Consider the following 25679-nt stretch of genomic DNA (forward strand, 5'->3'; position numbering starts at 1 on the left):
GACAGTAAGAGTATAAAAGTGGCAACAACACTAAAGGAACCCTCCATTTCAAAACCTGAGTGACCGGGAGAAAAAACAAATGCTTTTTATTCATTGATGGAAATATCAGTGTATGTAAATACATTTGACCGTCATCCTAATTGGTCTATAGGCTAATTTCTTAAATGTAGTGGAGTTGAATTGGGGCAGGTGTATTTTCGTTAGTCATCATGTATCTTATTTATCACACATGCACAGCGTACAGAGCCTATTTTGAGCGGAGTATCACTTGTCAGATAGCGCCAGAGCTGCTGCTACAGCTCCTCAAACAGATTGCTCGTTGCTGACGGAGTGAAACATCTGCTTTTAAAGGTCACTATCATTGCGCTAAATTATTCTAAATACAATCCAACTTGCCGTTCAAGTGCATAAGCAACGGTAGGCAGCCTTCAGCGCATCACACACCACTTTGCAATGTGATTTGGAGGTAGTATGCATGTTGAAAACATACACTTAATTGTTTGTAACCTGAACATTTTACTTCATATTATGAGTCATGTCTTACCTGGCTTCAAAGTAGCCTAGGCAAAATCCGACCATAGAAACGGGAGGCGATTATTTTCGAAAGACTTCCTCATATGACATTGAAACCAGCATTTTTCTCCTGTTATATTCGTCCAGAAGCCAAAGGCACTATCCTAGTCATATTAGCAACCCATCCTAGTTGTTGCATCTTTAGATTCCCCCTCTTTCTAAGTTTCTAATGGAGGTTTTTATCTCTGTCACATACAGAACTGCTCGCATCAGGTGTGCTGTTTTAAATGGTGTTTTCCTGCGAAAATGAAGTTTTATTGTTTGCTTCATTACAGGAGTTGCATGTTCTGTTAAGATGCATTGTCATCATCTAAGTGTGATTTCTGTCATTGTGAGCACTGTGGGTGTACGCCCCAATGCATATGGGTCCGGCATATGGGTCCGGTATATTTCTCAAATGCCCGGTAAATTAAAGTCTTCCCGATCACGTTGTCCGGCGCCACAAACCGAAACCCTGATGTATGTGTGTGTGTATGTGTCTGCCAGGTTCATCAAAGCCACATTTCACTCTTTCCTCCAGCCATGGCCACTGGGTCTCCCTGTTGGCTTACAGGCTTTCCAGCAGCACCATCATTAGTTAAGTGTGTGGGGGGAGGGGTTCTTCTGTATACGAGTGTGTGTGCACGTATGTGTATGTGTGGAGAGGGAGCTAATGGCCTGAACTGTCTGACCTCACAAACATGCACACAAGTTGTGCACACACACACACACACTGATCCTCCAACCCAATTGCCCATTCACGCTCTTAAACACAGAGGCATTGGCATTGCACTGCTGTTATGAACTCAATTACAGAGCTCTTTCCCTCTCTTCGCTGGTATTTCAATACTCAGTTATATAAACTGAAGCTGTCAGATGCTGAGATGAGTCTGATTGACTGGCCATGTAGAATACTGTATAAGATCAGACAAGGTAACATATAGTTCTTATCTTAAACAGTATTCTAAATGGTACTTTAGTGTTCTATATTAGGGCTGGGAATTGCCACGGATCTCACGATACATTCCAAACATATTTCTCTCCATACAGTGCCTTGCAAAAGTATTCATCCCCCTTGCCGTTTTTTCCCATTTTGTTGCATTACAACCTGTAATTTAAATTGATATTTATTTTTATTTCATGTAATGGACATACACAAAATAGTCCAAATTGGTGAAGTGAAAAAGAAATTACTTATGAAATTCTAAAAAATTAAAAACGGAAAAGTGGTGGGTGAATATGTATTCACCCCCTTTGCTATGAAGCCCCTAAATATGATCTGGTGCAACCAATTACCTTCAGAAGTCACATAATTAGTTCAATAAAGTCCACCTGTGTGCAATCTAAGTGTCACATGATCTGTCACATGATCTCAGTATATATGCACCTGTTCTGAAAGTCCCCAGAGTCTGCAACCCCACTAAGCAAGGGGCACCACCAAGCAAGCGGCACCATGACGACCAAGGAGCTCTCCAAACAGGTCAGGGACAAAGTTGTGGAGAAGTAAAATCAGGGTTGGGTTATAAAAAAATATCAGAAACTTTGAACATCCCACGGAGCACCATTAAATCCATTATTAAAAAATGGAAAGAATATGGCACCACAACAAACCTGCCAAGAGAGGGCCGCCCACCAAAACTCACGGAAGGAGGGGATTAATCAGGCAAGGATGGGATTAATCAGAGAGGCAACAAAGAGACCAAAGATAATCCTGAAGGAGCTGCAAAGCTCCACAGCGGCGATTGGAGTATCTGTCCATTTGGACCACTTTAAGCCATACACTCCACAGAGCTGGGCTTTATGGAAGACTGGCCAGAAAAAAGCCATTGCTTAAATAAATAAATAAGCAAACACGTTTAGTGTTCACCAAAAGGCATGTGGGAGACTCCCCAAACATATGGAAGAAGGTACTCTGGTCAGATGAGACTAAAATTGAGCTTTTTGGCCATCAAGGAAAACACTATGTCTGGCGCATCTCTCATCACACCGAGAACCCTATCATGCTGTGGGGATGTTTTTCATCGGCAGGGACTAGGAAACTGGTCAGAATTGAAGGAATGATGGATGGCGCTAAATACAGGGAAATTCTTGAGGGAAACCTGTTTCTGGGTTTTTTGAGACTGGGACGGAGGTTCACCTTCCAGCAGGACAAGGACCCTAAGCATACTGCTAAAGCAACACTCGAGTGGTTTCAGGGGAAACATGTAAATGTCTTGGAATGGCCTAGTCAAAGCCCAGACCTCAATCCAATTGAGAATCTGTGGTATGACTTAAAGATTCCTGTACACCAGCGGAACCCATCCAACTTGAAGGAGCTGGAGCAGTTTTGCCTTGAGGAATGGGCAAAAATCCCAGTGACTAGATGTGCCAAGCTTATAGAGACATACCCCAAGAGACTTGCAGCTCTAATTGCTGCAAAAGGTGGCTCTACAATGTACTGACTTGGGGGGTGAATAGTTATGCACTCTCAAGTTTTCAGTTTTTTGTTTTATTTCTTGTTTGTTTCACAATAAAAAATATTTTGCATCTTCAAAGTGGTAGGCATGTTGTGTAAATCAAATGATACAAACCCCACAAAAATCCATTTTAATTTCAGGTTGTAAGGCAACAAAATAAAAAATGCCAAGGGGGGTGAATACTTTCGCAAGCCACTGTATGTCTGCTGCAGAGGGACAAGAAAGAGCCATGACAAACGTGTTTTGATCAGTCATGGCAATAAAATACAAGTGCTGAAAACAAATTAGCTCCCTATTTAAAAAAATAAGATGGAGGAAAAATACAGGTACAGTCGATTAGCACAAAAAATAATATTGCGATATATGGTCAAACTTCACCTTCCTCTTTACTTCCGGCTCATGTTCCCTAATCTTTTGAATGGGCTTGACGCTTATCTCATCAAATATGTGGAAACACTGTCATTTAAGATATATTTGTGGATAAATTTACTGAATTTACTGCCAGATGCCTTTTATTAAGTTTTTGCCCAACGTTTTTGCTCATCGAAGACTCCTCCAAAGCCTCCAAAAGTTCAACAACGACCAGGGTGAGAGGTAGGCACTTCCTGGTAACTTTCATAGCGTATTACAATCTCTCAGATCCGCTCACTAACACCCTGCACCACCTTTTCCATATGCAGTTTCAAGCCCTGCAAAAGAGCATAGAATTACAGAACATGCAATTTTCTAGGATCTCTACAGGTGTATACCAAAGAAACTGCTTTATCTCGTCTATGTGTAGAATTCAGTTGAGCTCATCAGTATTGACAATCCTCTATGCAACAGCTTCCGACAGACCTCACGTTTGAAGTTCTGGTGAGTCAGACACTGGAGGTGAAGGTCACTGCTTATCTTCTTGTCAATAGGGGGGCGCTGTTTTCACTTTGGAAAAAATCGTGCCCAAATTAAACTGCCTCGTACTCTATTCTAGATCGTACAATATGCATAGTATTATTACTATTGGATAGAAAACACTCAAGTTTCTAAAACTGTTTGAATTATATCTGTGAGTAAAACAGAACTAATTTTGCAGCAAACTTCCATACAGGAAGTGAAAAATCTGAAAACGATGCTCTGTTCCAGGGCCTGCCTATTCAATTGCCTAATATTTATCGATATGCATGCACTTCATACGCCTTCCACTAGATGTCAACAGGCAGTGGAAGGTGGAATGGGGTGTCTAGCTTGATCTGAGGCCGAACAAGAGCTTTTGGAGTGACAGGTCTGGAAATTTCTTTGTCTTCTCTGGCGCGCGAAGTACGTCGACATTGGCTTCTGAAAAGCGTTCGGTATACACGGCATACCGGCTCTGATTTTATTTGATACATTGATACATTTGATACATGTGATAATAACATCATAAAGTAGTTTTTTTCAACCGAGTTGTATCAGTTTATTCAACGTTTATTGGGACTTTTGGAATTTTCCGTTCTTTGCATCAAGAGAAGATGGGCATGTTCGCGCCACATGGCTAGCTAAGGTTGCTAATTCGACAGGAGAAAAGGACATTCTTAAACCAAACAACGATTTATTCTGGACCTAGGACTCATTGTACAAGATTCTGATTTGCAGCTCTAAATATGCACATTTTCGAACAAAACATAAGTGTATTGTATAACCTGATGTTATAAGACTGTAATCTGATGAAGTTGGTCAAGGTTAGTGATTAATTTTATAACTTTTGCTGGTTTTTGCGAATGCTATCTATGCGGTGAATAAATGCGGTTGTGTGTTGGCTATTGTGGTAAGCTAATATAATGCTATATTGTGTTTTCGCTGTAAAACACTTAAAAAATTGGAAATATTGGCTGGATTCACAAGATGTTTATCTTTCATTTGCTGTACACCATGTATTTTTCATAAATGTTTTATGATGAGTATTTAGGTATATTACATTGCTCTCTGTAATTATTCTGTCTGCTTTGGTGATATTTTTGATGGTAGCTGCAATATAAAACTATGATTTATTCCAAATATGCACATTTTCGAACAAAACATAAATTTATTGTATAACATGTTATAACATTTACATTTACATTTAAGTCATTTAGCAGACGCTCTTATCCAGAGCGACTTACAAATTTGTGCATTCACCTTATGATATCCAGTGGAACAACCACTTTACAATAGTGCATCTAACTCTTTTAAGGGGGGGGGGGGGGGGGGGGGTTAGAAGGATTACTTTATCCTATCCTAGGTATTCCTTAAAGAGGTGGGGTTTCAGGTGTCTCCGGAAGGTGGTGATTGACTCCGCTGACCTGGCGTCGTGAGGGAGTTTGTTCCACCATTGGGGTGCCAGAGCAGCGAACAGTTTTGACTGGGCTGAGCGGGAACTGTACTTCCTCAGAGGTAGGGAGGCGAGCAGGCCAGAGGTGGATGAACGCAGTGCCCTTGTTTGGGTGTAGGGCCTGAACAAGGGCACAAGGGCACAAGGGCACTGCGTTTATAAGACTGTCATCTGATGAAGTTGTTTCTTGGTTAGTGACTAATTATATCTCTATTTGGTCGGTTTTGTGATAGCTGCCTATGCGGTAGAAACATGGTGAAAATATGCGGTTGAGTCTTTGGCTATTGTGGTTAGCTGTAAAACATTTAAAAAATCGGAAATGATGGCTGGATTCACAAGATGTTTATCTTTCATTTGCTGTATTGGACTTGTGATTTCATGATATTTATATGCTATTATTTACTTGTGGCGCTAGGCTATGCTAGTCAGCTTTTACTGATGAGGATGCTCCCGGATCCGGGATGGGTGTTAAGTAAAGGTTAACCCTGTTCCAGGGTCAGATCAATGTATGGTCTCAGGGAGGGAACTGTAGGACAGGAGCAGGCATTGCTAATCTCTGAGCAGTTATTGGGGGGATTTTCACCTTGGAGTGACTCAGTATTTAGAGGAGTGAGTCAGAGTGTCTGGATTCACACAGAGCAGCAGTGACTGAGTGAGAGCATGCACGCAAAACCCTCATTAATGCCCAACTTTACACTCTTTAATATTCTTGTTTAATTAGCTTCTTCTATCTGATGACTACCGCGTGTATACATCCACCCTCAGCCAAGCCATTAACCCAACCCCCAGCCAAGCCATTAATCCAACCCCCAGCCAAGCCAATAACCCAACCCCCAGCCAAGCCAATAACCCAACCCCCAGCCAAGCCAATAACCCAACCCCCAGCCAAGCCAAATACCCAACCCCCAGCCAAGCCAAATACCCAACCCCCAGCCAAGCCAAATACCCAACCCCCAGCCAAGCCAATAACCCAACCCCCAGCCAAGCCAATAACCCAACCCCCAGCCAAGCCAATAACCCAACCCCCAGCCAAGCCAAATACCCAACCCCCAGCCAAGCCAATAACCCAACCCCCAGCCATGCCAAATACCCAACCCCCAGCCAAGCCAATAACCCAACCCCCAGCCATGCCAATAACCCAACCCCCAGCCAAGCCATTAACCCAACCCCCAGCCAAGCCATTAACCCAACCCCCAGCCAAGCCAATAACCCAACCCCCAGCCAAGCCAATAACCCAACCCCCAGCCAAGCCATTAACCCAACCCCCAGCCAAGCCAATAACCCAACCCCCAGCCAAGCCAATAACCCAACCCCCAGCCAAGCCATTAACCCAACCCCCAGCCAAGCCATTAACCCAACCCCCAGCCAAGCCATTAACCCAACCCCCAGCCAAGCCATTAACCCAATCCGCTCCCCCAGTCATGTCAAAGCACAGCAGGACGCTCTTACATTTAAACACAAAAAAAGGAAGCCATTTGACTTTCCAATGAATCATTGATGTCGGGGGAGGTGGGTATGAGTCCAATAGGTATTGATTGTTTCCCCTTGACAAGACAGGCTTCAAGACCTGCAGGTGCAATTAGGGGGCTTTGTTTGTTGTCAAGACAGAGATGGAGAGAGAGGGGGAAGGAGCGAGAGGGAGAGCATTAGCAATGCCAGCCACTCTGAGGAGAGAGGGAGAGAAGAAGTGAGGAGAGAGAGCGAGAGGAGAGAGGTAAAGCTACAGTTGAAGCTAGGGGAGGTTTAAGACATCTATTGCAACTCTGTGAAGTGCTGTTCCAGCCATATGAAGAGATACAGATACACCTTATCAACACATCACTACTTAGATCACAAGCCAGTGATACTTCAGTTCACCTTGCTTATAGACTTTTACGTTGGAGCACATCTTAGGTATTTTGTATTTGTATTTATTATGGATCCCCATTAGCTGCTGCTAAGGCAGAAGAGAGAATGACATGCATATCAATAATGTTAGCTCTCTGTTTACATCCAAGGGCCAGCCGTGCTTCCCTGTTCTGAGCCAATTGCAATTTTCCTAAGTCCCTCTTTGTGGCACCTGACCACACAACTGAACAGTAGTTAAGGTGCGACAAAACTAGGGCCTGTAGCACCTGCCTTGTTGATAGTGCTGTTAAGAAGGCAGCAGTGTTTTATTATAGACAGACTTCTCCCCATCCTAGCTACTGTTGTACCAATATGTTTTGACCATGACAGTTTACAATCCAGGGTTACTCCAAGCAGTTGAGTTTCTTCAACTTAAACAATTTCCTCATTATTCATTTCAAGATTTAGTTGAGGTTTAGAGTTTAGTGAATGATTTGTCCCAAATACAATACTTTTCGTTTGTGAAATATTTAGGACTTGCCCATTCTGAAACTAACTGGAGCTCTTTGTTAATAACTGTTTCTGTCATGTCAGTTGCTGTGGTAGCTGACATGTATAGTGTTGAGTCATCCGCATACATGGACACACTGACTTTACTCAAAGCCAATGACATGTTGTTAGTAAAGATTGAAAAAAGTAAGGGGCCTAGACAGCTGTCCTGGGGAATTCCTGATTCTACCTGGATTTTGTTGGAGAGGCTTCCATTAAAGAACTCCCTTTGTGTTCTGTTATACAGGTAACTCTTTGTCCACAATATAGCAGGGGGTGTAAAGCCATAAAACATGTGTTTTTTCCAGCAACAGACTATGACCTATAATGTCAAAAGCTGCACTGAAGTCTAACAAAACAGCCACCACAATCGTTTTATCATCAATTTCTCTCAGCCAATCACCAGTCATTTGTATAAGTGCTGTCCTTGTTAAATGTTCTTTCCTATAAGTGTGCTGAAAATCTGTTTGTTTACTGTAAAATAGCATTGTATCTGGTCAAACACGATTTTTTCCAAAAGTTTACTAAGCGTTGATAACAGGCTGATTGGTCGGCTATTTGAGCCAGTTAAGGGGGCTTTACTATTCTTAGGTAGGGGAATAACTTTTGCTTCTCTCAAGGCCCGAGAGCACACACGTTTTAGTAGGCTTAAGTTTTTGATATGGCAAATAGGAGTGGAAACATCGTCCACTCTCATCCTCAGTAATTTTCCATCCAAGTTGTCAGACACTGGTGGCTTGTCATTGTTGATAGACAACAATTGTCACGTTCGTCATATGAATCGGACCAAGGTGCAGCGTGGTATGCATACATTCTTCTTTAATAAAGAAAGAACACTGAACAAACTAACAAAACAACAAAACGTGGCGCAATATGAAATAGTGCAGACAGGCAACTAAACATAGAATAAGAACCCACAAACACCAAAGGGGAAATGGCTACCTAAATATGATCCCCAATCAGAGACAACGATAAACAGCTGCCTCTGATTGGGAACCATATCAGGCCACCATAAACATACAAATACCTAGACCTACAAAACCCCCTAGACAATACAAAACCCCCTAGACAATACAAAACCCCCTAGACAATACAAAAACTTGGGTAATCCACCCTAGTCACACCCTGACCTAACCAAAATATAAAGAAAACAGAGATATCTCAGGTCAGGGCGTGACAACAATAATGTTTTCACCTCTTCCACACTTACTTTACGGAACTCAAAATTACAATGCTTGTCTTTCATAATTTGGATGTGTAGTGTCAGCCTTTGTTGCTGACATGTCATGCCTATATTTGCTAATCTTGCCAATGACAAAGTCATTAAAGTTGTTGACAATATCAGTGGGTTTTGTGATGAATGAGCCATCTGATTCAATGAATGATGGAGCGGAGTTTTCCTTTTTGCCCAAAATTTCATTTAAGGTGCTTCAAAGCTTTTTACTATAATTTTTTTTATGTCATTTATCTTTGTTTCATAGTGTAGTTTCTTATTTTTTTAAATTCATTTTAATCACATGATTTTTAAATGTGCAGTCCGTTTGCGAATCGGTTGCACAGCCAGACCTATTTGCCATCTCTTTTGCCTCATCCCTCTCAACCATACACTTTTTCAATTCCTCATCAATCCACAGGGATTTAACCATTTTTACATTCATTTTCTTAATGGGTGCATGCTTATTAGTAATTTCATAAATGTGTCAAGTGCAGTGTCTAGTTGCTCATCATTACACACCACGGACCAACAAATATTCTTCACATCAACAACATAGGAATCACCACGAAACTTCTTGTATGACCTCTTATACACTATATTAGGCCAAGCCTTTGGAACTTTGCTTTTCCTAGATATGGCTACTATATTGTGATCACTACATCCGATGAATTTGAATAGTGCTTTCAAACAAATTTCTGCAGCATTAGTAAAGATATGATCAATACAGGTTGATGATTTAATTCCTGTGCTGTTTGTAACTACCCTGAACCAGGTTGCAGGCACTAGTTACAGTTCGAAGCTTTCTCTTGAGTGGGCAGCCTGATGAAATCCAGTCAATATTTAAATCACCCAGAAAGTATACCTCTCTATTGATATCACATACAGTACCAGACAAAAGTTTGGACACACCTACTCATTCAAGGGTTTTTCTTTATTTTTACAATTTTATACATTGAAGAATAATAGTGAAGAATAATATGAAATAACACATATGGAATCATGTAGTAACCAAAAAAGTGTTAAACAAATTTAGATTCTTCAAAGTAGCCACCCTTTGCCTTGATGACAGCTTTGCACACGCTTGGCATTCTCTCAACCAGCTTCACCTGGAATGCTTTTCCAACAGTCTTGAAGGAGTTCCCATATATGCTGAGCACTTGTTGGCTGATTTTCCTTCACTTTGCAGTCCAACTCATCCTAAACCATTTCAATTGGTTTGAGGTTGGGTGATTGTGGAGGCCAGTCATCTGATGCAGCACTCCATCACTCTCCTTCTTGGTCAAATAGCCCTTACACAGCCTGGAGATGTGTTGGGTCATTGTCCTGTTGAATAACAATGTTAGTCCCACTAAGGGCAAACCAGATGGGTTGGCGTATCGCTGCAGAATGCTGTGGTAGCCATGCTGGATAAGTGTGCCTTGAATTCTAAATAAATCATAGACAGTGTCACCAGCAAAGCACCCCCACACCATCACACCTCCTTCTCCATGCTGCATGGTGCGAAATACACATGCAGAGGTCATCCGTTCAACTACTCTGCGTCTCACAAAGACACTGCGGTTGGAACCAAAATCTCATATTTGGAATAATCAGACTAAATGACATATTTCCACTGGTCTGATATCCATTGCTCGTGATTCTTGGCCCAAGAAAGTCACTTCTTCTTATTGGTGTCCTTTAGTAGTGGTTTCTTTACAGCAATTTGACCATAAAGGACTGATTCATGCAGTCTCCTCTGAACAGTTGATATTGAGATGTGTCTGTTACTTGAACTCCGTGAAGTATTTATTTGGGCTGCAGTTTCTGAGGCTGGTAACTCTAATGAACGTATCCTCTGCAACAGAGGTAACTCTGGGTCTTCCTTTCCTGTGGCAGTCCTCATGAGAGCCAGTTTCATCATAGCACTTGATGGTTTTGGCGACTGCACTTGAAGAAACATTCAAAGTTCTTGAAATTTTCCGGATTGACTGACCTGTCTTAAAGTAATGATGTACTGTTGTTTCTCTTTGCTTATTTGAGCTTTTCTTGCTATAATATGGACTTGGTATTTTACCAAATAGGGCTATCCTCTGTATACCACCCCTACCTTATCACAACACAACTGATTGGCTGAAACACATTAAGAAGGAAAGAAATTCCACAAATTAACTTTTAACAAGGCATACCTGTTAAATGAAATGCATTCCAGGTGACTACCTCATTAAGCTGGTTGAGAGAATGCCAAGAGTGTGCAAAGCTATCATCAAGGCAAAGGGTGGCTACTTAGAAAAATCTCAAATATAAAATATGTATATTTTCATTTGCTAAACAAGTTTTTGCTTACTTCATGATTCTATATGTGTTATTTCATTGTGTTGATGTCTTCACTATTATTCTACAATGTAGAATGATAGTGCCTCTGAGAAAATGTTGTGCTGCTGAGAACGTGCTGGACTAACTGTCCTCATCACTCTGAGTGGATCCAAAGTGCTTTTGTTCTACTTTGAATTTGAAACCGATAGAGGGTAGACTTGAAGAATGTCATCAACATTTTAGCGGGCACGTTATCATTTTCACTACTGCGTTAAACACTTTGAATGTTTTGATACATCTTGCATGTTTGGGTTTTGATACATATTGAAGGAGGGTTTTGATACATATTGAATGAGGGTTTTGATACATATTGAAGGAGTGTTTTGATACACATTGAAGGAGTGTTTTGATACACATTGAAGGAGTGTTTTGATACATATTGAAGGAGGGTTTTGATACATATTGAAGGAGGGTTTTGATACATATTGAATGAGGGTTTTGATACATATTGAATGTTTGGGTTTTGATACATATTGAAGGAGGGTTTTGATACATATTGAAGGAGGGTTTTGATAGATATTTAAGGAGGGTTTTGATACATATTGAAGGAGGGTTTTGATATTGAATGTTTGGGTTTTGATACATATTGAAGGAGGGTTTTGATACATATTGAATGTTTGGGTTTTGATACATATTGAAGGAGGGTTTTGATTCATTTAAGTCATTTAGCAGACGCTCTTATCCAGAGCGACTTACAAATTGGAAAGTTCATACATATTCATCCTGGTCCCCCCGTGGGGAATGAACCCACAACCCTGGCGTTGCAAGCGCCATGCTCTACCAACTGAGCCACACGGGACCAGTTGGTAGAGATTCATATTGAATGTTTGGGTTTTGATACATATTGAAGGAGTGTTATGATACTGTCACGCCCTGACCATAGAGAGCCGTTTATTCTCTGTTGGTTGGGGCGTGATAGTGACTAGGGTGGGTCATCTAGGTGTTTAATGGTTTATGTTGGTCTGGTATGGTATGGTTTCCAATCAGAGACAGCTGTTTATCGTTGTCTCTGATTGGGGATCATATTTAGGCAGCCATTTCCTCTTTGTGTTTCGTGGGATCTTGTCTTCAGTTGCATGTGTGCACGCCAGTAGCTTCACGTTTCGGTCAGTATTTTGTTGTTTTTGTTCTGTGTTCATTTATAAAAGAAAATGTATGCCTACCATGCTGCACCTTGGTCCAATCCTTTCTACGGACCTGACAGATACGTATTGAATGAGAGTTTTGAAACATAATGAAGGAAGGTTTTGATACATATTAAATGAGGGTTTTGATACATATTGAAGGAGGGTTTTGATACATATTAAATGAGGGTTTTGATACATATTGAAGGAGGGTTTTGATACATATTAAATAAGGGTTTTGATACATATTGAATGAGGGCTTTGATACATATTGAAGGAGGGTTTTGATACATATTGAAGGGGGGTTTTGATACATATTGAAGGAGGGTTTCGATACATTGATGGAGGGTTTTGATACATATTGAAGGAGGGTTTTGATACACATTGAAGGAGGGTTTTGATACATATTGAAGGGGGGTTTCGATACATTGATGGAGGGTTTTGATACATATTGAATGAGGGTTTTGATACATATTGAAGGAGGGTTTTGATACATATTCATGGAGAGTTTGATACATATTGAAGGAGGGTTTTGATACATATTGAAGGAGGGTTTTGATACATATTGAAGGAGGGTTTCGATACATTGATGGAGGGTTTTGATACATATTGAATGAGGGTTTAGATACATATTGAATGAGGGTTTTGATACATATTGAATGAGGGTTTTGATACATATTGAAGGAGGGTTTCGATACATATTGAAGGAGGGTTTTGATACATATTGAAGGGGGGTTTTGATACATATTGAAGGAGGGTTTCGATACATTGATGGAGGGTTTTGATACATATTGATGGAGGGTTTTGATACATATTGAAGGAGGGTTTTGATACATATTGAAGGGGGGTTTTGATACATATTGAAGGAGGGTTTAGATACATTGATGGAGGGTTTTGATACATATTGAAGGAGGGTTTTGATACATATTGATTGAGGGTTTTGATACATATTGAAGGAGGGTTTTGATACATATTGAAGGAGGGTTTTGATACATATTGAAGGAGGGTTTTGATACATATTGAAGGAGGGTTATGATACATATTGAAGGAGGGTTTTGATACATATTGAAGGGGGGTTTTGATACATATTGAAGGAGGGTTTTGATACATATTGAAGGAGGGTTTTGATACATATTGAAGGGGGGTTTTGATACATATTGAAGGAGGGTTTTGATACATATTGAATGAGTGTTGGTTGTTTGACATATAATCCAGATTGTGATGTGATGCAATGTCGCTGTTTTTATTGCCTACGTTCAACAAGTCAATGATCAATTCAACCTCTCTCTTTCTCTCCCCATCCATCCTCCTCTATCTCTCTCTAGTTATACAGGCAGAGTGGTGGGGAACGGTCTCCAGGCCCAGAAGCAGAACCCAGAGGTCAAAGTTCGCAGCCCTAACCCCGAACTGGCCGAGGTCAAGGAGAGGCTGGAGCGCTTCAACCAGGTAGGCCCTCCCTCCAGCCTCACGCCATTACCATGGTTACACTAACACAAAGTTGTATCGCTACCGAGTTTGCTATAGGCGTATACAGCACAAACAGGTGGGACCAGACAAGGTAAAGGCAGTTGATTGACAGGTTTATACTATTATTTTTCAGTTTGCATGTGAAAGGATGGGTTTTAGAATTACACTTTTAAAGAAACATATTCTTGTTGTGTGTTCGTGTGTCTACTTAGGAAGGTTGTACTAGTATATGTGCAGACAGTGAACGCTGTCTAAAGGTACAGTGCATAACTAGTCATCTAGAGATTCCAGACCTACAAAGAAAAGCTATATTCTGTGGAAGTGGGACGAGAGCCTAAAGCAGTGGATGTGGATCCATGTCTCTTCAACACAATGAGAACAGAGCAGATTCCTACTGTACCATACTGTATTCTACCCTCAGGGCAGCTGTTGAGGAGAAGAGGAGGAATGTATGAAACTTGATACTACAATCTACTGTTTTCTATATGCTCTATTATCCTAGCTTACACACTGTATTACTGTATATTGGACAGTTCTGATCTTGTTTATTATAGGTCAAACTGGAGAAAACGGGTTGGACTTATTGGATTGGATCTGGCTTTACAGTACCTAGTCCGTGTCACTACGTTTGATCCTGTTACGTGAATATTGAACACACCATAACATGACATCTGAGGCATAGTTGTATTTTGTTAGCTGACCTCTGCTTTCCTGTCTTTCTCTCTTATACCGAGATTGTTGTAAGAGCAAACGATAAATGAGAAAGAGGGAAGAGAGACGGCGAGAGAGAGGGGTAATGAGAGACAGACAGAGAGATCGAGAGGCAGTGAGAGAGACAGAGAGAGAGAGAATGCCAGACATCGGGAGAGAGCGACACACATAGAGCAAAAGGCCAGCAGTGAGTGATGGCCAGGCGGAGATGACACAGTGCAGCTTCAAAGTGACACCGTTGTTATGTAGATGAGGATTAGGTCCTGAAAGGGCCTGGGTATAAAAGCCTATTGCCCAGGGGTCCCTAGGGGCCATTTGAGGGGACAGATTCTGTTTCACTGCTGCCTTTTGTGGCCCTGCATAATATACCCTCAGATAGTACTCACACTGGCCATCTCTTTTTATCTCTTTCCTCCTCCTTCACTTTGTCCCCTCCTTTCTCATTCTCTTTCTAACCCTCTCCCTCTCTCTCCTCATCTGTTTTACACCCCTCTCATTCTCTTTCTAACCCTCTCCCTCTCTCTCGTCATCTGTTTTACACCCCTCTCTATCTTTTCTCTCACTCTCTGTTTCTCTTTCTCTCTCTCTTTCTCTCTCGCTCTCGCTCTCTCTCTCTTTTCCTTCCTTCCTTCCTTCCTTCCTTCCTTCCTTCCTTCCTTCCTTCCTTCCTTCCTTCCTTCCTTCCTTCCTTCCTTCCTTCCTTCCTTCCTTCCTTCCTTCCTTCCTTCCTTCCTTCCGTCCGTCCGTCCGTCCGTCCTTCCTTCCTTCCTTCCTTCCTTCCTTCCTTCCTTCCTTCCTTCCTTCCTTCCTTACCATCATCAGCCAGCAGCATACCACTGCTGGCTTGCTTCTGAAGCTAAGCAGGGTTGGTCCTGGTCAGTTCCTGGATGGGAGACCAGATGCTGCTGGAAGTGGTGTTGGAGGGCAAGTAGGAGGCACTCTTTCCACTGGTCTAAAAAGTATCCCAATGCCACAGGGCAGTGATTGGGGACACTGGCTAAAATTCCCAATCTGGCCCTCAAACCAACACGGTCACCTAATAATCCCCAGTTTACAATTGGCTCTTTCATCCCCCTCCTCTCCGCTGTAACTATTCCCCAGGTTGTTGCTGTAAATGAGAACGTGTTCTCAGTCAATTTACCTGGTCAGATAAATATAAAAAATATATAATCTCTCCTTCCCTTCTCTCTCGCTCTCTCTTGTTCTTCCTTTCTGTCTCTCTACTAGTCTGTCCATCCTCCTGTTGCTGAGAGATCACTGATGTCTCCTCTGATTGACAATGGTGACTTCCTCCTGCAATGCATTCTGGGGTGGTGAGGGGTCGTTGCCATGGCAACCCATAATGGAGACGTGATGCTGTTGACATTTAAAGATATTCAATTATACCTTGATAGTGAGAGAAAAAGATAGAGAAAGAGAGGTGCTGGGCTTCAGTGTTTACTTCAGATAAGAGCACAGACAGGGTCACCCAGAGTGGCAAACTGTTTAATCTGCCCATAGCCGCCATTCACTGGATAAACACACAGAAGATGGGGGAACAGACACACGTGCGTCTGCACACAACACACACACGCAAGCACATACACACACTCATGCTGGAGCGGACACACACAAATTAGGGAATGGAACACACAGGTTTTCACACAGACACACGCACACACACAAAAACACACACACACACACACACTGCTGGCACCAGGGTACTGATACACTGACATACTCCATACATGAGTTTAGTGTTACACTGGCACTGCCATGACCCGGGGAAGGGTGGGGGGGGATAAGTTATAAGTTACTATGGGGTGTGTAGGAACACACACGCACACGCACATACACTATTACACACTATCACACACACACACTGTGCCATTCACTCTCTTTTACACACCACACGTTCTCTCGGAGGAGCGTCCGCGGCGGCAGAGACGAGCTCTAAGCCTTCTAATCTCCTGACCCCACATACAAAAGTCCATGAAAAGCCTCGCCCACTCCAGCCCTCCTCGCTCTCTCTCTCTCTTCCCCCTCTCTCTCTGAGGATCATCTCCCCTTCTCTTCCCTCTCACTTCTCATCCCTCTCTCCTCCCCTCTACTCTGACAGTAAATAGAGCTCATGTCTACTGGAAGGAGCTCTGAGAGGGCGAGTTCTGATTGCAGACCACTGGCCCAACTGTTTTTGGGTGGAGATGCATTCACAATGCTCTGTCTGTCCCCCTATAGCAGCATTACAATGTTAATGTGTCTCCCTCCCTGCACACACACACACACACACACACACACACACACACACACACACACACACACACACACACACACACACACACACACACACACACACACACACACACACACACACACACACACACACACACACACACACACACACACACACACAAAGACAGTGAAGAGATGAGATGAGTGAGGTTGATGAAAGCAGTGCTTAGTGAGTTGCCTGGAATGTAACGATGGGATAGGTCAGTGTATTGGCTCCAAGGCTCTGACACGATAGGGAGAGGTCTGTTAGCTCTATGATTGATTACTAGACTACTAGCCTGGCCTACTCTCTATTGGATCTATACTCACTGTAACATATCACAGATATTTTGTCATGTAGTTGTACAGTTGATTGGAGCATGGTGCTTGCAATACCACCATCGTTTTGCCTTTAATTGTTGCATGGCCCATATGCTGTACATGTATAGGCTAAACATAGTTAACCCAGACTGACTGAACAAAAGCATCTGCTACAGTAAATGACTGTATTGTTGTTAAACGTTGTATCACAGTAAACATAGTTAACCCAGACTGACTGAACAAAAGCATCTGCTACAGTAAATGACTGTATTGTTATTAAACGTTTTATCACAGTAAACCCCAAGCGCCCTGAGGCCCAAGATGAGACAAATAGACCGTAGTTGAGCTGACAGGGAGGGACAGGTTCTTTCCTCTTGATGATTGAGCTATCCTTTACTGTACATCTGGTGCTTCTGAAACACTGCAGCCCCACAGGGGCTCATACGAGACTTTCACTGACTCCTTTTACAACTGGAGAGGTACTGGGAGTTAAAAGGTCTCTCTATATCTGCATCTCGGATGTACCCCCCGCTGTGGGTTATTGGAGATGCGTAACTGGACAATGTTTCACTCCCTGTGTTTTAATAAACCACAGTTGGAGTATATTAGAGTCCTCCTTTCTTTCTTTGTATTTATTTGTCTGTTCCAACACCTTAACCTTTGGGATGTGCATATATTTCATTTTCATTCAGTTTATACTCTGTTGCTCAGAGCAGCAGGTAGGTGGTGGTACGGTGTGTATTGAGAGAGGCTTGTGTGGGTTTTTGATTCATGAATAGGCAAATAGCAGTGAGGGCGTCAGCACTCCATATCAAAATATATAAAAAATATATCCAGATTTCACTGGTCTGTGTCTGATATTTAGAATCGTTAAAATCTCAGTTGTATAAGCGGTTTGGTCTAGTATGAGGTTTGCCATCTGTGGTTATTTAATGCTACTTAGACATCATAGAAAGGTATAGAGTGATCGGGAGAGAGGGATTGATGGAAAGGTATAGAGTGATCGGGAGAGAGGGATTGATGGAAAGGTATAGAGTGATTGGGAGAGAGGGATTGATGGAAAGGTATAGAGCGATCGGGAGAGAGGGATTGATGGAAAGGTATAGAGCGATCGGGAGAGAGGGATTGATGGAAAGGTATAGAGCGATCGGGAGAGAGGGATTGATGGAAAGGTATAGAGCGATCGGGAGAGAGGGATTGATGGAAAGGTATAGAGCGATCGGGAGAGAGGGATTGATGGAAAGGTATAGAGCGATCGGGAGAGAGGGATTGATGGAAAGGTATAGAGCGATCGGGAGAGAGGGATTGATGGAAAGGTATAGAGCGATCGGGAGAGAGGGATTGATGGAAAGGTATAGAGCGATCGGGAGAGAGGAATTGATGGAAAGGTATAGAGCGATCGGGAGAGAGGAATTGATGGAAAGGTATAGAACGATTGGGAGAGAGGGATTGATGGAACAGGATAGAGCGATAGGGAGAGAGGGATTGATGGAAAGGTATAGAGCGATCGGGAGAGAGGGATTGATGGAAAGGTATAGAGCAATCGGGAGAGAGGGATTGATGGAAAGGTATAGAGCGATCGGGAGAGAGGGATTGATGGAAAGGTATAGAGCGATTGGGAGAGAGGGATTGATGGAACAGGATAGAGCGATAGGGAGAGAGGGATTGATGGAAAGGTATAGAGCGATCGGGAGAGAGGGATTGATGGAAAGGTATAGAACGATTGGGAGAGAGGGATTGATGGAAAGGTATAGAGCGATCGGGAGAGAGGGATTGATGGAAAGATATAGAACGATAGGGAGAGAGGGATTGATGGAAAGGTATAGAACGATTGGGACAGAGGGATTGATGGAAAGGTATAGAGCGATCGGGAGAGAGGGATTGATGGAAAGGTATAGAACGATAGGGAGAGAGGGATTGATGGAAAGGTATAGAACGATTGGGAGAGAGGGATTGATGGAAAGGTATAGAGCGATCGGGAGAGAGGGATTGATGGAAAGGTATAGAACGATTGGGAGAGAGGGATTGATGGAAAGGTATAGAACGATTGGAAGAGAGGGATTGATGGAAAGGTATAGAACGATCGGGAGAGAGGGATTGATGGAAAGGTATAGAGCGATCGGGAGAGAGGGATTGATGGAAAGGTATAGAACGATTGGGAGAGAGGGATTGATGGAAAGGTATAGAGCGATCGGGAGAGAGGGATTGATGGAAAGGTATAGAGCGATCAGGAGAGAGGGATTGATGGAAAGGTATAGAGCAATCGGGAGAGAGGGATTGATGGAAAGGTATAGAGCGATCGAGAGAGAGGGATTGATGGAAAGGTATAGAGCGATCGGGAGAGAGGGATTGATGGAAAGGTATAGAGCGATAGGGAGAGAGGGATTGATGGAAAGGTATAGAGCGATAGGGAGAGAGGGATTGATGGAAAGGTATAGAGCGATCGGGAGAGAGGGATTGATGGAAAGGTATAGAGCGATAGGGAGAGAGGGATTGATGGAAAGGTATAGAACGATTGGGAGAGAGGGATTGATGGAAAGGTATAGAGCGATCGGGAGAGAGGGATTGATGGAAACGGATGAAGAGAGAGATACACACATTTACATTTAAGTCAGTTAGCAGACAAACATACACTTGTTCAAACCCGGGTCACCTGCGCAAATCTTCAGGTGTCAGGTAAGCTTGCTCATCACGCAAGCTAGCAGAGTTCACACACACAGACACACACACAGACACACACACACAGACACACAGACACACACACACACACAGACACACACACACAGACACACACACACACAGGTTTAGCCCCCCCCCCCACAGAGCAATATATCAAGCCACACTTCTAAAAGGCATAGAGATAAAAGCAAAGAGCCAGATCCTCTTGGTATTCCCAGCCTTCCTAGGGTCTGAATAGGAGACACCCAGAGGGGCGACCATAACCCCACTGTCCCCCCATCCCTCCCCACCTCACCCCCTCAGTGACCGCCCGGCGGTATTCCATGTCAAGGGCCCCTTGGAATCCCGGCCTCAGGGAATACCAACGCTCTGTTTGAAGTCAGGTCTGAAATCTATAGCCTGCTGAGGACAGCAGAGAGCAGAGCATGTGTTATTATCATACACACACACACACACACACACACACACACACACACACACACACACACACACACACACACACACACACACACACACACACACACACACACACACACACACACACACACACACACACACACACACACACACACACACACACACACACACACACACACACACACACACACACACTTCCTTTGCACACACACATATAACATGCACCACACACATTTATACTGACTCTGCATACACACTCACATACAATCATCATATATACTGTATGCTGCTGCTACTCTGTTTATTGAATATTCTGATGCCTAGTCACCTTACCCCTATACATATCTACCTCTATCACTCCAGTATCCCTGCACATTGTAAATATGATATTGGAACTAACTGACCCTGTATATACAGTGGGGAGAACAAGTATTTGATACACTGCCGATTTTGCAGGTTTTCCTACTTACAAAGCATGTAGAGGTCTGTAATTTTTATCATAGGTACACTTCAACTGTGAGAGACGGAATTTAAAACAAAAATCCAGAAAATCACATTGTATGATTTTTAAGTAATTAATTCGCATTTTATTGCATGACATAAGTATTTGATCACCTACCAACCAGTAAGAATTCCGGCTCTCACAGACCTGTTAGTTTTTCTTTAAGAAGCCCTCCTGTTCTCCACTCATTACCTGTATTAACTGCACCTGTTTGAACTCGTTACCTGTATAAAAGACACCTGTCCACCCACTCAATCAAACAGACTCCAACCTCTCCACAATGGCCAAGACCAGAGAGCTGTGTAAGGACATCAGGGATAAAATTGTAGACCTGCACAAGGCTGGGATGGGCTACAGGACAATAGGTAAGCAGCTTGGTGAGAAGGCAACAACTGTTGGCGCAATTATTAGAAAATGGAAGAAGTTCAAGATGACGGTCAATCACCCTCGGTCTGGGGCTCCATGCAAGATCTCACCTCGTGGGGCATCAATGATCATGAGGAAGGTGAGGGATCAGCCCAGAACTACACGGCAGGACCTGGTTAATGACCTGAAGAGAGCTGGGACCACAGTCTCAAAGAAAACCATTAGTAACACACTACGCCGTCATGGATTAAAATCCTGCAGCGCACGCAAGGTCCCCCTGCTCAAGCCAGCGCATGTCCAGGCCCGTCTGAAGTTTGCCAATGACCATCTGGATGATCCAGAGGAGGAATGGGAGAAGGTCATGTGGTCTGATGAGACAAAAATAGAGCTTTTTGGTCTAAACTCCACTCGCCGTGTTTGGAGGAAGAAGAAGGATGAGTACAACCCCAAGAACACCATCCCAACCGTGAAGCATGGAGGTGGAAACATCATTCTTTGGGGATGCTTTTCTGCAAAGGGGACAGGACGACTGCACCGTATTGAGGGGAGGATGGATGGGGCCATGTATCGCGAGATCTTGGCCAACAACCTCCTTCCCTCAGTAAGAGCATTGAAGATGGGTCGTGGCTGTGTCTTCCAGCATGACAACGACCCGAAACACACAGCCAGGGCAACTAAGGAGTGGCTCCGTAAGAAGCATCTCAAGGTCCTGGAGTGGCCTAGCCAGTCTCCAGACCTGAACCCAATAGAAAATCTTTGGAGGGAGCTGAAAGTCCGTATTGCCCAGCGACAGCCCCGAAACCTGAAGGATCTGGAGAAGGTCTGTATGGAGGAGTGGGCCAAAATCCCTGCTGCAGTGTGTGCAAACCTGGTCAAGAACTACAGGAAACGTATGATCTCTGTAATTGCAAACAAAGGTTTCTGTACCAAATATTAAGTTCTGCTTTTCTGATGTATCAAATACTTATGTCATGCAATAAAATGCAAATTAATTACTTAAAAATCATACAATGTGATTTTCTGGATTTTTGTTTTAGATTCCGTCTCTCACAGTTGAAGTGTACCTGTGATAAAAATTACAGACCTCTACATGCTTTGTAAGTAGGAAAACCTGCAAAATCGGCAGTGTATCAAATACTTGTTCTCCCCACTGTACATAGCTTATTTATTTGTTTATTTATTTTTTCTACAACATTGATATTGGGGCGGCAGGGTAGCCTAGTTAGAGCGTTGGACTAGTAACCGAAAGGTTGCAAGATCGAATCCCCGAGCTGACAAGGTAAAAATCTGTTGTTCTGCTCCTGAACAAGGCAGTTAACCCACTAGGCTGTCATTGAAAATAAGAATTTGTTCATAACTGGCTTGCCTAGTTAAATAAAGGTAAAATAAAAAATTGTTGGGTTTAGAGCTAGCAGGAAAGGCATTTCACTGTATGTGACATTAAAACTTGAAACATACACACACACACCCACCAAATCTTGACTGTGACAGTCGATGACATGTCCCAACCATTGAGAAGGTCTGAGGTGACATCCTCCCTGAAGTGCTTATGACATATGACTCACAGGCATGGCCCAATGTGATGTCATGGCCTTTAAACAGTCTTTAATGTTCAGGACACTACTGGGACTGGTTTAGACCAGATGATTCAAGTGGAGCAGCTCTCCATTGCTCTTCAAAGAGATGGAGCAGAACTGCAGTCCTCGTGCCAGGGGAGACTCATGATCTGGGTAATCTTTACCAACGGATGCCATCCCAACCACTGGGTTGCCTCTGAAGCTAAGCAGAGTTGTGCCTGGGCAGAGCCTGGATGGAAGATCACTCAGAACAGATGCAGCTGGAAGTGGTATTGGAGGGAGGGAGGGAGGGTCTGTAGGAGGAACTGTTCACTCTGGTCTAAGGAGACCCCAATGCCCCACGAAAATGATGGGAACGGGGACACTGCCCTACTTCAGATGGGACATTAAACCTTCAAATGGAAATCTTTAAAGGGATGCTTTCCCACACACATTAATCTTAGTCCTGGCCTGTAAAGCATGTTCAGTGGAGAATTTCAGCTTAATCCATGTCTGGGAAACTGGCCCTAAATGTCTTCATTTTCTGTGGTTACTAAAGATCCTATGAAACCTGTCCCAAGAGTAGGGGTGTTAACCCCGATGTCCTGGCAAAATGTCCTATCTGGGCCCTCATACTACTTTGGGTACATAAATCATCCATAGCTTCCCTCTTCTATCCTCTGGGGCCGAATGTATCAAACATCTGAGTAGGAGTGCTGATTTAAGGACCATTTTTGGCCTTTGAGATTACAATAAATAAAAACACATGGACTGATCCTAGAACAGCACTCCTGCTCTGAGACCCTTCATACACACTGCCCCTGCTCCAAGTCTTTCTACTGTAGCGGTGTTAAATTGTCCCTGATGGCTCTCTGGCCATATTACAGTCTATTACACATAATTAATCCACTGAGCCAAACCAGAAATCTAATCAGAAACACACACACACACACACACACACACACACACACACACACACACACACACACACACACACACACACACACACACACACACACACACACACACACACACACACACACACACACACACGGAAAATATGATTCTATTTGGCCTGCTGTCTCTGGTCAGGTTTCGAGACAGACAGAGATGCTGTGGCCACTTTCCATACACACACAGACACATACACACACAGACACATACACACACAGACACATACACACACAGACACATACACACACAACATTTTTTTTGTCCTGGTTACAGTGGCGTCAGAAAAATAGAATCTGTCACTGAGAAAATTGAGAGAACGTGAAAATAGATGAGGGACGAGAGGAAGTGAGGGAAGAAATGACTTCTGCAGACTTTTTCAGGGACTATTACTGTCACGTTATTTTCCTCTCTCCTCTCTTTCTCCCACCTGTTTCTTTGACGGACCCTTCCCTGCCCTGCCCTGCCCTGATGAGGTGAAGATGCTTAAGTTGTCAAGGCGGTTCTGTCACACACACACACACACACACACACACACACACACACACACACACACACACACACACACACACACACACACACACACACACACACACACACACACACACACACACACACACACACACACACTCCTTCTGTGGGCAGTTCAGATCACTCACACACTGTTAAAATACCAGTCATGACTACAGGATATCTGTACAACTACTGGCTGGCTCCCTGCTCTGCCATTGACCCTGTGATGTGGAGAGGGAAACCCCTCCCAGTGCTGCTCTCTATCCCCTTTCTGTGAAATAGTACCACACGGCCCTGTTTTGCCCTCCTACCCGCTGAGCCTGGTCACAATATCAATATTCTCATATAAGACTGGAATGTGTGTCTTTATCCCCCTGCTGTGGTGCATTGGAGTGGTTTACACACACACACGCACACGCACACGCACACGCACGCACATGCACACACACACACAATCACACACAGAGACACACACACACAGACACACAGTGAGTCAGCATCTTTCTCTGTCAGCATCTCTCCCCCTCACCATTTAGGGGATTGGTAACTCCTGGAAACGCTGTCTTCAGTGTGAGTAGGATAAACACACACACACACACACCTCCGGAATGTTCCTGGAGAAAACAGGGATGGAAATTGAGAGAGAGGGATGGAAAGGGGGGGGGGGGGGGGTCATGGTAGCCATGGTGGAGTGCAGAGCAACAAGGCTGTGTCTCAATACTTTAAAATGGCTTCCTATCCTTTAGCTTGTGGACCGTATGGGATGAACCCCTCGGCTTGCACTGATAGCCGAGAGTCGAGACAGAAGATTGCCACGTGTCAGTAATGCGTTTAACCTTTATGTAACATTCATTCAACCAGGTTGTGAACCAATGAAAACATCACCAAGAGTCAAACCCACAGCCATGATCTAAACAGTACAAACGCATCATAACAAGTGAGTCAGACAGATGAACACTGCTCTGACTGTACAGTATCGCTCCCCAACTCACAACATCCTCACAACTGATTCATTCATAACAAGTGAGTCAGACAGATGAACACAGCCACTGCTCTGACTGTACAGTATCGCTCCCCAACTAACCAACATCCTCACAACTGATTCATTCATAACAAGTGAGTCAGACAGATGAACACAGCCACTGCTCTGACTGTACAGTATCGCTCCCCAACTCACAACATCCTCACAACTGATTCATTCATAACAAGTGAGTCAGACAGATGAACACAGCCACTGCTCTGACTGTACAGTATCGCTCCCCAACTAACCAACATCCTCACAACTGATTCATTCATAACAAGTGAGTCAGACAGATGAACACAGCCACTGCTCTGACTGTACAGTATCGCTCCCCAACTCACAACATCCTCACAACTGATTCATTCATAACAAGTGAGTCAGACAGATGAACACAGCCACTGCTCTGACTGTACAGTATCGCTCCCCAACTCACAACATCCTCACAACTGATTAATTCATAACATTCTCGTAACATTGCTCTGTACTATGCCCTACATGGGCTGCATGCATCCTACCATATTAC

General features: G+C 43.4%; 1 protein-coding gene across 3 annotated transcripts in view; it reads left to right on the top strand.

The window, feature by feature from the left end:
• LOC139559932 (glypican-5-like) overlaps positions 1–25679 on the top strand; it is a 264718-nt gene that overhangs the window by 170236 nt on the left and 68803 nt on the right. For all 3 annotated transcript variants that reach the window (XR_011671850.1, XM_071376402.1, XM_071376403.1), the window contains one exon: positions 13728–13848. Coding sequence is in view for 2 of the 3 variants with exons in the window: in XM_071376402.1 (XP_071232503.1) it covers positions 13728–13848 (121 nt within the window). In the remaining variant the exon portion in view is untranslated. The remainder of the gene's footprint in view (positions 1–13727; positions 13849–25679) is intronic.

Source organism: Salvelinus alpinus, chromosome 30, assembly GCF_045679555.1.
Source record: "Salvelinus alpinus chromosome 30, SLU_Salpinus.1, whole genome shotgun sequence".
Lineage (NCBI taxonomy): Eukaryota > Metazoa > Chordata > Actinopteri > Salmoniformes > Salmonidae > Salvelinus > Salvelinus alpinus.